Here is a 13,220-nt window from a genome sequence, read left to right as displayed (position 1 = left end):
TAACTTATTTTTAAACTTTTTCTTATCCATATTTATTATGTCTCCATCTGTTGCTACAATTCCTACAACCATGTCAGGTTATGACAACGAAGGTAGAAAAAGTTCAATTGATATCTATTGGACCTGTTTATTTACCTTGTCCTTTACCCGTAGGCACTGCCACTGAATACTCTAAGCGTAAAGCCCTTGGTCTCACCGGTCTATTACCTTCTCGTGTTGAAACATTGGACATCCAAAGACGTCGTGCTCTTCAACAAGTGCGATCAAAATCGACTCCTCTAGAAAAATACATATTTTTGGCCCAGTTGCGATCATCCAATACTCGACTATTCTATAAATTGATTATGGACGACTTACAAGAATTTGCCCCCATTATCTATACGCCTACAGTAGGTACTGCATGCATTGAGTATTCCAATATCTATCCTTTCCTTGCTGCTCCTGGTATGCCTGACGGTCTGTACATTGACTCGACGGATCTGAATAACCTAAAGGAAGTCATTCTTAATTACCAGCCTGTACCTAACTTTGATCCTGAAATCGCAGTCATCACAGACGGCTCACGTATTCTTGGTCTAGGCGATCTTGGCTCAAACGGTATTGGTATCAGTATCGGCAAGCTTCAGTTGTACGTTGCTGGTGCTGGCATTGATCCTCGTCGTACACTGCCTATTGTACTAGACTTGGGCACCAATAACGAGAAATTGCGCAACGACGAATTTTATTTGGGCCTTCGTAAATCACGTCCTAGTGATGATGAAGTATAGTGTATTACGATATTTAAGAAATATACAACTTAACCCCTTTGTTCAGTTTTATAGCATTGTAGATACTGTACTTGAAACCCTTCATTCCGTATACCCTCAATTACTCATTCAATTTGAAGATTGGTCTAGTGAGCATGCGTTTGGTCTATTAGAGAAATACCAACACAAACTACTCTGTTTCAATGACGACATTCAAGGTACAGGTGCTGTCATCCTTTCAGGTGTTATCAATGCCATACGTCGAGTACAGCAAGAATCTCATGTGGATCCTCGTGACCATCGCATCGTCTTTTACGGTGCAGGTTCAGCAGCCATCGGTGTTGCTCGTCAGATCCAGACATACTTTGAAGCCGAACTTGGAATGACAGAAGAAGAAGCAAGAAAAGTGTTTTGGATTGTAGATTCCAAAGTAAAATTCGGAGAGAATATATACATATATATATTGTTTTGCTCATAGTTTATGATAGGGCCTTGTCACACTAGATCGAGGTGATCGACTTGCCCAACACAAGGTATATTATGCACGACAAGACAATGACGGTCAGCAATTCAAGGATTTGATGGATATTATAAACCATGTCAAACCCACAGCGTAAGTTTATGGTATACATATATGTATGCTTGTCATATGTCTAATGTTTTTATTCTAGTCTCATCGGTCTTTCTTCCATTCCAGGCGCCTTCCACAAACAAGCGTTGGCACGATTAGCCGAACTAAATGAGCAACCGATTGTCTTTCCATTATCGAATCCAGCAACGCAAGCCGAATGTACATTTGCAGAGGCAATGGAAGCTACTGAAAATCGAGTGATCTTTGCTTCTGGTACTGCATTTCCTAGTTACACGATCCCATCCACAGGCCAAGTCTGTATTCCTGGCCAAGGAAACAACATGTATATATTCCCTGGCTTAGGGCTTGGCGCCGTATTGGCACAACCAAAGCATATCTCTGATAAAATGATCTATGCTGCTTCTAAGGCACTTGCTGATTCATTAACTTCTGAAGAAATTCATCAAAAGTGGCTTTACCCGTCACTTGTCCGTATCCGCGAAGTATCGAATGCAGTTGCAACTGCAGTCATTGAAGAATCCATACATGAAGGTCTCTCAGAGAATGAAACACTCAAGGATCTCACACATGAAGAATTAGTAGACTATGTATCCAATAACATGTGGTCTCCAGTCAATGAAACGTATGGTATCGTTGACGCGTCTATTTAAATAAAATAAAAATGCTTTATTTACACAAGAAATAATAGCAATGGGTTTCAAGTGATTTTCTATCATGTGAATCATGTGTGTGTGTTTGCCTGCTTATCTCTTTAAGAAAAAAAATGACAAATGTCTCGCTTTTAAAAAGAAATCAATGCTTTGTTCTATGCTTTCTCAGAATTGACTTTATGTTGCAGATGAATACATTAGTTTGGAAACAAATTATGCAGCAATGAAAAAAAAGATGGATGATTTATGACGAATGCAGCAGTTGTTTAAAATTGCATCAAAGCATGATATTCTAAAAGAGGATACCAATTGCATCAACTTAATCATCTTTTTCATATATAGAACACACCTTGATATTAATATGAATCAGATCATGAAATTCCAATTTGGACTCAGCGGTCTATTGGAGATAAACAGCGCACGCAGTGTGCTTATGCTTTTTATGGAACTTGATCTCTCATTTGACGAATCAACCGCCAATCATCTGCTGCGGTATTTTATGAAAATTAACTCAATTTTATTTATAAAGCAAGAAGGATAAAGAAAAAATTTTTTTACATCTTTATTTCTTTAACACACAAAAAAAAGAATAGAAGAAAGGAAAAAAGAAAGATATCATTCTTTATTTTCCTTTGTCAAAAAGCTATTTTTTTCTTTATAAACTTATGCATTATATCCTTCAACTGTTAACACCTCAGATTCCTAACGTACTTTGCGGCGGCTGTGCAGCATTCTCATTTACCATTGCTCAATATCCTCAAGACTCTGATCCCGGATAATTACTATTATAAACCATGGTCAATCAACGTACTGGATCTCCACTCGGACGTATGCTCTCACTGATCGAAGTTCCATCTGTCTCTCTCAAATTCCTCATTCTTGACTGTCCAACTGAAAGCACTTTACCTTATTATCTCGAAGAATTCAAGCGAAATCAAGTTCGACATATCGTTCGATGTTGTCAACCTACTTATAATACATCTCTATTACAACAAGAAGGCATTCAAGTGCATGATCTACCTTTTAAAGATGGTGGCGTTGTAAGTAGTAGTAATAATAATAAATCACTTCTATTTATACTAATGCTCCTTAGCCTCCCGTTCAAGTCGTTCATGACTGGTTACACCTGATCGATACCGAGGAACGTAAACAGGAATCCGTCACAATTGCCGTTCACTGTGTGGCCGGATTGGGACGAGCACCTGTGTTGGTAGCAATTGCACTGATTGAATTTGGTATGGAACCCTTGGATGCCATCGAATATATTAGAAGAAAGAGAAGAGGTGCTTTTAATAAGCCCCAGATTGCTTATCTTGATCAATACAAGCGTACTCTTCGTACTAAATCAAATCATAATTTCAAAATGTCATTCAGCCGAATGTTCAAATTTGGAAAGAAACAGCAAGAGCCACCTTCTTCTATTCCACTTAGTAGCTATGTCTAATAAATCATCATAATAATAAATCTAACCAATCAAATAAATAAAATGGCATTTCTAAATTTATCCTCTTTTTTTTCCTTCTTTCTCTTTTTTTTTTGTTTATAGATGAATAACAACAACAACAGTAAAAAGCCAGTTCAGCCAAATAAGGAAAACGATAAAGAAGCGGGCAATATGTAATAAAAAGAACCATTACGTAACATTAGTCTAATACTAAATAGTCTATTCAAGAGATTATTGTCTGACAAACTAAATACGATCGATGATCTAAAGCATGCTCAGGCCAACTTGGAAAAGAATATGAAATACACTCATAAACCCTCAAAGGCAACACTGGTAACAAAAACACTAATATAAATATTTTGAAATAGACACACGCTGATCATATCTCAGGCATTCACATTGGCTGAAGATTTAATAAACGAGTGCATCTATAACGTTGTCATGGATGCACATCGAGAAATAAAAAAAGAAAACAGCATCTGTCAAATATGCCAAACAAAGTAAGTTTGTATATACATGCATTTTTTTTTTCTAATTAATCTTTTTTTTTTTTTTTTTTTTTTTTTTTTGTTCTTAGATGCAAGCATTATGGTAAGTGAAAGATAAAGAAATTGTTACAATACAGCTTAATGAAATAATAATAAGTCAAAAAACCTGGACTGGACATTTGGGGGAAGAGTTATAATGCTAGTACTTTACCCTTTTATGAATGTGCAAACTGTCAAAAGTCAATATCGGCTACAAGATATGCTCCTCATCTAGAGAAATGCTTGGGTCTATCAGGTAGACAGTCTAGTCGTGTGGCTAGTAGGAGGATACAGAATGCAGAGGTAATATTGAATTTCATTATTTTTTACTTATACTCACTTACGACTTTAGAATGCATATAATAAAAAGATGACGCTTTCCGAATAAAGCGAACAAAGAGGCATAAAACAGATATAATATAACTAATAAACTTTTGAACCATGATGTTAATCAACTAAAATTTCAAATGCACCGTTTCTTATTACTCTTCTTGTGTATCATTGCTACTCATCACACTTTTGCTTTTTGTATTTATAATACATCCAAGCATGCTTCCTTATTCATTTGGCAATTTCCGTTGAACACAGGTGCTAACGTGTTCAAGTAAGTTGTATAAAAATTGATAAAGAATGTACAAAAACTAAATGATTTCTATAGGCGTTTCAAGAGAGAAGATTTGAAACCAGGTGAAAGTGCTTGTTGTCCCTATACTGTCTATGATTGTGTCAAATCAGGCAATAAGGGTGACATTGTTGATTTTGCAGTAGGTATCTCCTTTATCATATATATTCATAAACTAACATGACAATCTAGTTTCATACTAAAGTCAATGGTGTCCAAAGTGATTCCTTTACTCTGACTGTCCCTGGCGGTGGATGGCTTAATGTTAACGGAGATGACAGATTTGACCTTAGTTACGAAGCATTTAATCCTGATGGTAGCCATTTTAATTCTCAGTATTTAAAGGGTGTTCACTACACGTTTAACTAGTATGCGTAGATAGTAGCTATACTACATTACTTAAAGTGTTTATTACATGTTTAACTAGTTTAGAATATTAAAGTATATATGTATATTTTTAATGATCAAGCTTTAAATTTCGAATAGGAGGCAGTTTAACGTCCTCTGGTATTTCTGCTGTTGTTGTGCTAGAACTGTTTATTCCAGGTACCATCTTTAGTCGATCAATCCATAATTCAGCTCGATCGACGGTATCGGAAAAGATAGTTTCCACAGAGTTCAACATTTCAATAGATTCTTGACCAAATGTCAATAATTTGATCGCTGCCTCCTCTTGTTTATTGTGATCGGGCGTGCCTGGACCTGGTGAGGATAAGGTAGATGTGGGCAGTAGCATGGGTGATAGAGCGGGTGAGGTGGTTGTTGAGTGAATATCGTTGAGTGTAGCCTATGAAATGGTTAGTTGCAAAATAGTATAGAATAAGGTTGATCTTACCCATCTTTCTGGTAAATTAAGAATAAATCCTCTAACGGTTTGTCTTGCTTGTGATGGTAAAGATGCACCAGCATATTTACTAATGACTTCAACTACTTTTCTTAGTGTATGGACAATGTCTCTTTTAATAGATGATAGCACTGAACTTCTTTGATGAGATGTGGTCCTTTGGTGAGGCGTGGCTAATAGTCGATTAGACTGTGCTGCTGATACCAAATAATTCTTGATTAATGTCATTTGCTGCTCAATATGTTGTATGGCATATTGTAGCCAATAAAGGCAGTATTTTAAGCACTTCATACTTTCTTCACTAATAATAGCTGCAGTTGTTCCTGCTGCTGAACTAGCTCCGACTACAATTTGTTGCCATTTACTACTATTGTGCTTTTGATACGGTTCTGTTCTAACTGGCTTATTGTGTCGATGTTTATTCATATTGTTGGACATTTCTTTAAAGAAAAAGAAAAAAGAGAAGAAAAAAAGATAAATTTCGAATTTATCATGATACTTTGACATATTTTCACGTGAACATGGAATCATATGAAAAAAAAAAAAAAAAAGCTTGTTGAAAATCATGTTCCTGTTGCATGTTCTACAATACCAAATATAATACAAAGAAGCTGAAGCATTGTTGCAGTTTTCTATAGTGTATTCCAACACATCTTTTTCATCTTGTCTGACAACATGACGGCATATTTAATCTGTTTAAATGATGGGTAACCATATCAACTGAGAAACAAGTTACTAGGCAGCAGTTGTCTAGTAACAAGCTCCCTCTTTCCTCCCCCTTTCTTTGTATACCTAATCTCACCCCCTTTCCTTCTCCTTATCTCCTTCATCTATAGTGTGCGCGCGCATAATTGTCCACTGATTTCTCTCTCCGAACAACTTAATTTTTTCATGATACACACACATTGTATACTTTTTTACCAAAATGATGTTGCAAACAAAGAAAAAAAAAAGTTGGTAACTATAACAAAGAGAAGACAAAAGGGTGTGGTTAAAGTCTTAGAAACTGCGTTTTATTCTTGGTGATATAAATTAAAAGTGTTCTACTGCTTCTCTTTTAAAGACGTGCAAGATCTTTTTGCTGAATATAAAACAAGAGGACAGAAATGCTGTTATTTGAAAATCATGAGCGAGGAATCGCCATATTCTTTGTCTTTGGCTGCGTCAATGTTACCAATTTATTTATTTATCATTGAGACACATATTGCGGAGTGGTGTGACTAGATTGTTGTAGAATGTAAACGAGAAATAGATGGAGCATAGGAAACACAAAGAGTGAAAGAAGGAAAATAAACGTAATTATTCGATTTCTCTGTAGCCACACTGAGCTAGTGTTCGTAATATGCAGAAATTTAGTAAAACCCAAAGCTTTTTTTTTTTGGATCAAGTAAAATTATCAGACATCTTCTTTACCTGTAACAATCTTTATCCCAAAAGGGAATCCGTGTTCATTACGGCGATTTTAAAAAACATTTAATTTCTTCTATACTTAGAAGGCCAGCCTCTTCCATCCCAAATCGAAAGAGAAATAGACAGCATATTCTTACAAGCGTTGGCATCTCGCTGCCATAATGTCTTGCAGGTGTTACAAGCCAGAACACTACAATCTTTCAATCAGACATTCTTGTAAGGTGATCGTTAATACATACATTGCAAATCTTTAAGGTCTTGTATTCATCAATTGAAATGGCGATGAGATCTCCAGCTGCTTCTCTTCTTTTTAACGCTCGCCAAAAGACACCAGTAACACTGCACCTGTTTCCCTTTAGCTTTATCGAGTCTTTTCCAAACATCTCCGCACCAAAAACTCCAAGAGGCACTTTCTCTCTTTCCATTTGGAGCTACATGGGCTTCTACTTTTGGTTTGTTTAAAACAATAATTAGATAAGACCTGATTGTCAAAGCTAAAATTGATTACATTCCTGTTTTTGGCAATTTGACTTTTTTTCTTTTGGATTTGCCGCTAGTTTTTGTTTCTTCTTGCTTCTTTTTTCTTCCTGTTTCTCTTCTTTTTCTTCTTATTATACTTGGTACCTCCATGAGCAAGCAATGGGGTGATAATTTGGAGCTGCTTTCATGCAAATAGTTTTGGCCCATTGGTCTTAGTTGACAGTACAGTTGATCAAGACAAATATATAAATATTTTAGCCAAAAATTTTCATCCTGAATCGCAGAGCTCTGCTAGAAAGGAGATAGAGACTTTATATTCCAAGAGAATGGAGCTAGCTTCCACAACTGGCGGTTATGCTCAATAGTGGAAGGAAGCCCACCAGATCAAGGACTTTGAGTACTGACCTGTGCAAAGGCATTTTGAACCCAATGGAGCATGTTTGGGCCATTTTGGGAAATCTTATCAAGTAAAAAAGAAATGAGATAAGAGATACTGAAGAGTTGCGTATTGTACTGAGAGAAAAGCGAGAGAAAACAAGCCCTGGGTTAACGGCATGTTTGGTCGGAAGCATAAAGGTTCGATGTGAGGCAGTAATTGCTGAAAAAGGAGGATCGACGAAATATTGATTTTTCTTTTTATTTTATACTCTTTCAATAAACATGGAGCCTCCAAACACTGAACAGAAAGAACAATGGCTTTCCAAACATTTGATGCATAATTTGCGGAAGATTAATTTACATCGTATTATTTTGAATAGCTAAAGCGCGGCTTGAACAGATAATATCATATCTGGAGTCCGACTTGAATCAACTGGGAATTGGTGTAGGCACGACGCTCTCTGTATTTTCTTTTAGAACCATGGAATCCTTTTATAGACAATTTATTGACATCTTTTCTACTCTTCCTGAAGGTTACTTGCCTAAATGGCTCTTGTTTACATCTGCTCTTGGTATCTTCAACTCTATTCAGAACTTTTGTACTGATACGCTCACGAAGCGCGTTTATGCGAATAAACCTCATGAAGGTAACTTTTTTATTTCATCGTACTAGTTCTCTCTTCGCTCATTCTCTATTTCAGTCACACCACTCAGTGGTCGTCTCTTTGCTACCTGGACATGGTCTGTCAGTATGATTCGCATCTATGCCGCTTTTCATCTTGAACATAGATTGTAAGAGATTTACTTTTACTTTTATTCTAATTAATCTCTCTCTTTCTTTAGCATGTACAATCTCGCCATTTGGACATATGTCATTGCCTTAACTCATTACGCTGGTGAGTTACTCGTATTTAAGGGCTGCAAACTGAATGGTCCTTTCATGTCACCCTTATTTGTTGCAGGTCAGTTTTATTTTTAAAAGAAAGCGTTTCATACTAAAGCCTCAATAGTTTCATCGCTTTTTTATTTGATTCAAGTCAAGGAAGAATACATCAAGTTTGACTAGAATGAAATAAAAAGTTTACTGTAGCAAGTCCATTGAGTATGGATTACTCGACTGTGAAGACACGATACGAGGCGCACCTGTAGCAGCATTATAACTCCAATCGTTTAGTTGTGCTTGAGGTGGAACGGGAGAAGGTTGATAGGGTTCTTGTTGAACCATTGTCCATGACTGTTGTTGCTGTTGTTGCTGTTGCTGTTGTGTTAAATATGTTTGTTCGGATCGTTTTTGAAGTGCAGGAGATGGAATGAGGTGTCGTGGCTTATAGCGACTGATAAATGACGTTGGGCTCTTGTGATAAACAGAGGCTAAAGAGCCAATGTGGAGTAATAGCTCATCCAGAAAGTGGGGGTCGAGATTATCGCTTTCTGTCGTGATGGCAGGTTTGTCGGATAAAACGACAGCCTATGTATCATGGTCATTTAGTTTGAGAAGGGGAACATACAAGCGAATGTTGCTTACCTTGGCTGCAGCTGGATCTGTGGAAAGCAGACGCCAGTATATATATCCGCGATCACGTAAATCGGGATTATCCACTTCCTCCGTTGCCCACTTCAGCACCTTGGGCACAAGTTCTTGTCCAGCTGTGGGTCGCTGAACAAATAGCTTGACTGTTGCTGTGAGTAATGCCAATTGTACCTACAAAACGTTCATTTCAATACACAAGACTCTGGCGGTCATGTCTCTTTTTACCTCATGAGGTTCTTCAAGAAATGTATATAAAAAGTCATCCAATAACTGATCAGCATTTTCAATTCTATCCGCATACTGTCCAATGATCCATATCATGGATGCCTTTGCTTCAGGCTCATCCAGGTCATCCAAATTTTCACATAATGTAGAGATAATGCTTTCATATTGATTGGGATATTTTCTAAATATATCCTATATTTCTAATTAGTTTTCTTGTCATTCCTTTGCTGCAGCTTAGTTCTTTTTTTTTTTTACCCTAATGACTATAATAGCCTCTTGAACAACATAGTTTACTTTGGTTTGAATCAATTCCAAAAGAGCAGTAATGCATTTATCAGCTGCTGTTTCAATCTTGACAGCCAATCGGCCAATGGCTCTAACTGCCTTTCGAACAAAATCGACATCTACCTCTGCAGCATATCTATCATCAAGGGGTTTATGTCTTGTATTTTTCTTATAATGAAGCGACTTACTCTTTCAGTTCATGGAGTACCATATCAACATTTCGTTCATTCGCTAACCTAAATATGATCTCTAACTTTCCTAGCTTTACACAGATAGGATCGTCATATTTACAGAAAAAGACTTTGATATCGTTCTTTAAGATCTCTGGTCTTCTTTGGATTATCAACTGTATGTTACGAAGTGCCACATATTGTACTTCATATCCAGAGGCGAGTAAGGTGACTGTAACAAAGGGACATGAATAAAAAATAGCTGTTTTGATGTATGTAAGCTATACCTAATGGAGGCGCCAATTTACGACATAGCTGATTGATCTCCTCTTCATTACTCATATAGTTCATAAGATACATTATGACCTTGGTTGTCGTAAGCACAACGGCTGAATTTGCATGCTGAAGACGAGGTGATATACGTTCAGCTAGCATTTCTGCATCTCCAGCATCCTGAGGTACATAGTACATGAGTGCTTCCAGTATATAAGTCTGTCCCCATCTAACCTGATCATTAACTAGTCGACTACAAACACAACGCTATCTCTGATACTTACTCTGAGCATTCTCCTAGAGCAGCTACCAGCTTACTTGCTGTAGAATGATTGAGTCGCAGTTGAATGTTATCAGATCGTTCAGATATCTCCGTTAAAGCTGCCACGGCACTAGCTACTACCTATGATAATAAATAAGTTCCACCATAGGGGTAACTATATATGGAATATGCACATACTGTCGGATTAGGGTCAGCCAATAAGTCTCTTAGCATATCAACAAAGTGCTCGCTCTCTACCAGGACTTTATCATACATGTATAGCTTGGCCACGCATATAGCAGCTGTCTTTCTTACATAAGGATCTCTATCTTTTAAGCTGTGTCGGAGTGGATCAACGAGTACATCAACAATCTTTTCGACCTGGATATAACCCATAGTACGTATGGCCAAGGCTCTTATTAATGGATTAGGGTCCTCTACGTCCTTTTGTGTATACATATAAGTAAGAGAAATTAATCATTTGCTTTTGTTCCTTTTACTTTGATAAACATAGATATGGCCATCACTGCCATATCAGGTTTTGTTCGTGCGTAATTGATGATGTAAAGGTAAACCATTTTCTTAATTTCAAGTACAGGTACTTGCATTACATTAAGAATATCCGGGAAGAGTGGTGACATGTCGTTTCCCATGGTCATATTGGCGACAATTTTCTTCATCACTGTCTTCTTTCGTTGATGCTTTTGATCACGCTTTTCAGAGGTAAGTTCTGCTCGAAGCTCTTGAATTTTTCCTACATGAAAAAAAAAAAAAACAAGATTAGTCAAAGAAAGAAAGAGAAAGTAGTGTGTATATATATGTATACCCCTTTGAAAATACTTGGCATCAGACATTGTATAGATGAAGTACAGAAAAAAGGACAGACTGATAATTTAATTCTGTCTTTCTCTCTTTTTCAACCAGCCAATCATATTCATTTGTCTGCTTCTTTGATAGACCTGTTTAGAGTTGCCCAAAGGTCCAAGTAAATATAATGACAACATGTTATTGATCCTGTTACTGTAAATACTAAGCAGGTAAACCATCTTGAACATCATTGATTTGTATCTTGTATAACTAATGTAGGTTGGATATATGATCAAATGCGATATCTATCCTCTAAATAGGCGATTTTTTTAGTCATGCATCCAGCATAACTGGCTTAAATTTGTATGAATGCACAATAGGTTGACTTGTTTGACAACCAACAGTTTATTATAGAATGCACAATTTTTGTGGAAGCTAATCTTTAAGGAAGCTATACGAGCCATGCTTTTTTTCTTCCATTCGCTATGCTTTTTGTCGAAGGTAAGTGACGAAATAGTGATTCGCATTGGTTTACTTCTTCGATTGGTGCCGTGGTAACCTCATCTCGTTCAAGGAGTAGCATATTCTTTAATACAGTTTTAATGACGTATTACTATCTTTTTTATTTATGTAAATTGTCGACACATTTTATTATCTTGTTCAAAGGATACAAGAGGGATGCAATGATATCCATTGTGTAGAAGAATCAAAACGACGAAAAGCCTAAATGTGCAGGAATAAATGTAAGCCACATAATTATTACAAATTTAAAATACTATTACCCTTCACAAGGAACGACCTATAAGAAAGACCAAATTAGAATATCGAATGAAGCTTAAAAATGAATCTTACTATCGTATGAGCATACTGTGCTCGTCAAGTGATCTCTTGCAGGAACGAAGGGCCATGAAAGTTTGCTGAAGGTATCAGTGTTGAATTGACTGATTTAAGGTTGGGCAAATGGTGGAAGAGGAGAGCCTATCAAACACTGAGTCAAACCAGACAAACCGATTGCCAGCGAAGACAGCGCACCTTGAGACTTGGCTGATTTCCCAGACTTTACAGCCACACATTTTGGACTCACGCACATTAAGGTGTCCTTGATTTCTTGTGACACTCGTTTATTCTTCTTTGTCAACATAGATTTTGGATGGCAAAGCTTCTGGTAGCAATATATACATGTTTGTGATGCCATATGTTCATTTGTAATGCACGCATTGACATATTTACCGTGCAGCTTTTCCTTCCACTACCTCCGTATCTGCGAAACCCTTTGATACGTGCTCCGACACCAGTGCCACGATCCCCAATGAACATAAGCAGCTGCTTTTTATCAGCACCAGTGTTAGGCTTTGGTCAAGAACTTTTGCTCTTGTGCTATTATCTTGTCCAAGTGCTTTTTTTTCTGGATCTCGAGGCTTCGTAATCTGCTGGCTCTGTTTGAACCGCTAAAGCTTCTCAGCTTTTTCGAGCAATCCTCGTAAACACGATAATCCTGCTGAAATTCTTCAACATTGTTGCTAGCTGAGAAGGATACTTTCTCCAACTTGGCTTCTAAAGTAGAAACATCTTTTTTCTGAGATGTCTTTTTCTTTAACCACTCTAGATGCTTTCTATTCTTCCTGTGCATACAATATCAATTTCATTCGCATTGATAGCTTTTGGCTGTGATAAGTCCAAGAAAACTGTTTCTTCATCTTTTATATCAATGCCAGGCTCTTGCAAGACGTGATAGCGATTGTACAGTTGAATATGGAATTAGAACCGTTGATAAGTGAAAGGCACGCTTGTCGACAAGGCTACTAATCCATTATCAGTACCGGAGAAAGACAAATCGTTCACGTTGTCAATCAGACAATCTGTAGCATTGAAGACATCAATTGTTTGGAAGTTGATTTTGATTAAATCATCATTTTTTTCTTGTCTACTTCTCTTCACTTGTTCCTGAATCTCCTTATCAAATTGAAAAGTCAT

At 37.0% G+C, this 13,220-nt stretch overlaps 6 protein-coding genes across 6 annotated transcripts; 4 read left to right on the top strand and 2 right to left on the bottom strand.

The window, feature by feature from the left end:
* Nucleotides 1-30: 30 nt before the first annotated feature.
* Nucleotides 31-2,128, top strand: RHIMIDRAFT_276011 (malic enzyme). Its single transcript, XM_023612586.1, has 5 exons — nt 31-92; nt 154-761; nt 814-1,176; nt 1,235-1,359; nt 1,418-2,128. The coding sequence occupies exons 1-5, from the start codon at nt 38-40 to the stop codon at nt 1,986-1,988; spliced, it is 1,722 nt and encodes a 573-aa protein (XP_023468430.1). The 5' UTR covers nt 31-37; the 3' UTR covers nt 1,989-2,128.
* A 431-nt stretch (nt 2,129-2,559) lies between these two features.
* On the top strand, nt 2,560-3,738 carry RHIMIDRAFT_105049 (phosphatases II). Its single transcript, XM_023605169.1, has 3 exons — nt 2,560-3,028; nt 3,082-3,605; nt 3,651-3,738. The coding sequence occupies exons 1-2, from the start codon at nt 2,783-2,785 to the stop codon at nt 3,430-3,432; spliced, it is 597 nt and encodes a 198-aa protein (XP_023468429.1). The 5' UTR covers nt 2,560-2,782; the 3' UTR covers nt 3,433-3,605; nt 3,651-3,738.
* RHIMIDRAFT_235481 (uncharacterized protein) lies at nt 3,535-4,950 on the top strand (the record flags this gene model as incomplete). Its single annotated transcript, XM_023608366.1, has 8 exons — nt 3,535-3,605; nt 3,651-3,765; nt 3,823-3,932; nt 4,010-4,023; nt 4,078-4,262; nt 4,508-4,563; nt 4,618-4,723; nt 4,774-4,950. 8 exons carry the CDS (start codon nt 3,535-3,537, stop codon nt 4,948-4,950), a joined length of 834 nt encoding a protein of 277 aa, XP_023468428.1.
* Nucleotides 4,951-5,038: 88 nt separating this feature from the next.
* Nucleotides 5,039-5,863, bottom strand: RHIMIDRAFT_249647 (uncharacterized protein; the record flags this gene model as incomplete). The annotated part of the gene is made up of 2 exons (XM_023610643.1): nt 5,039-5,368; nt 5,417-5,863. 2 exons carry the CDS (start codon nt 5,861-5,863, stop codon nt 5,039-5,041), a joined length of 777 nt encoding a protein of 258 aa, XP_023468427.1.
* A 2,108-nt stretch (nt 5,864-7,971) lies between these two features.
* Nucleotides 7,972-8,950, top strand: RHIMIDRAFT_213136 (Erg28-like protein). Its single transcript, XM_023607238.1, has 4 exons — nt 7,972-8,340; nt 8,395-8,485; nt 8,537-8,655; nt 8,704-8,950. Exons 1-4 carry the CDS (start codon nt 8,175-8,177, stop codon nt 8,757-8,759), a joined length of 432 nt encoding a protein of 143 aa, XP_023468426.1. The 5' UTR covers nt 7,972-8,174; the 3' UTR covers nt 8,760-8,950.
* RHIMIDRAFT_290371 (putative vesicle-mediated transport-related protein) lies at nt 8,463-11,293 on the bottom strand (the record flags this gene model as incomplete). Its single annotated transcript, XM_023613734.1, has 10 exons — nt 8,463-9,161; nt 9,219-9,395; nt 9,450-9,641; nt 9,705-9,870; nt 9,923-10,136; nt 10,192-10,406; nt 10,462-10,580; nt 10,638-10,883; nt 10,940-11,193; nt 11,266-11,293. The coding sequence occupies 10 exons, from the start codon at nt 11,291-11,293 to the stop codon at nt 8,775-8,777; spliced, it is 1,998 nt and encodes a 665-aa protein (XP_023468425.1). The 3' UTR covers nt 8,463-8,774.
* Between the last annotated feature and the right edge of the window lie 1,927 nt (nt 11,294-13,220).

This window comes from Rhizopus microsporus (genome assembly GCF_002708625.1).
Source record: "Rhizopus microsporus ATCC 52813 unplaced genomic scaffold scaffold_4, whole genome shotgun sequence".
NCBI lineage: Eukaryota > Fungi > Mucoromycota > Mucoromycetes > Mucorales > Rhizopodaceae > Rhizopus > Rhizopus microsporus.
Note: the sequence above shows the minus strand (reverse complement) of the source record. Positions and strands in the feature narration are given on the sequence as shown.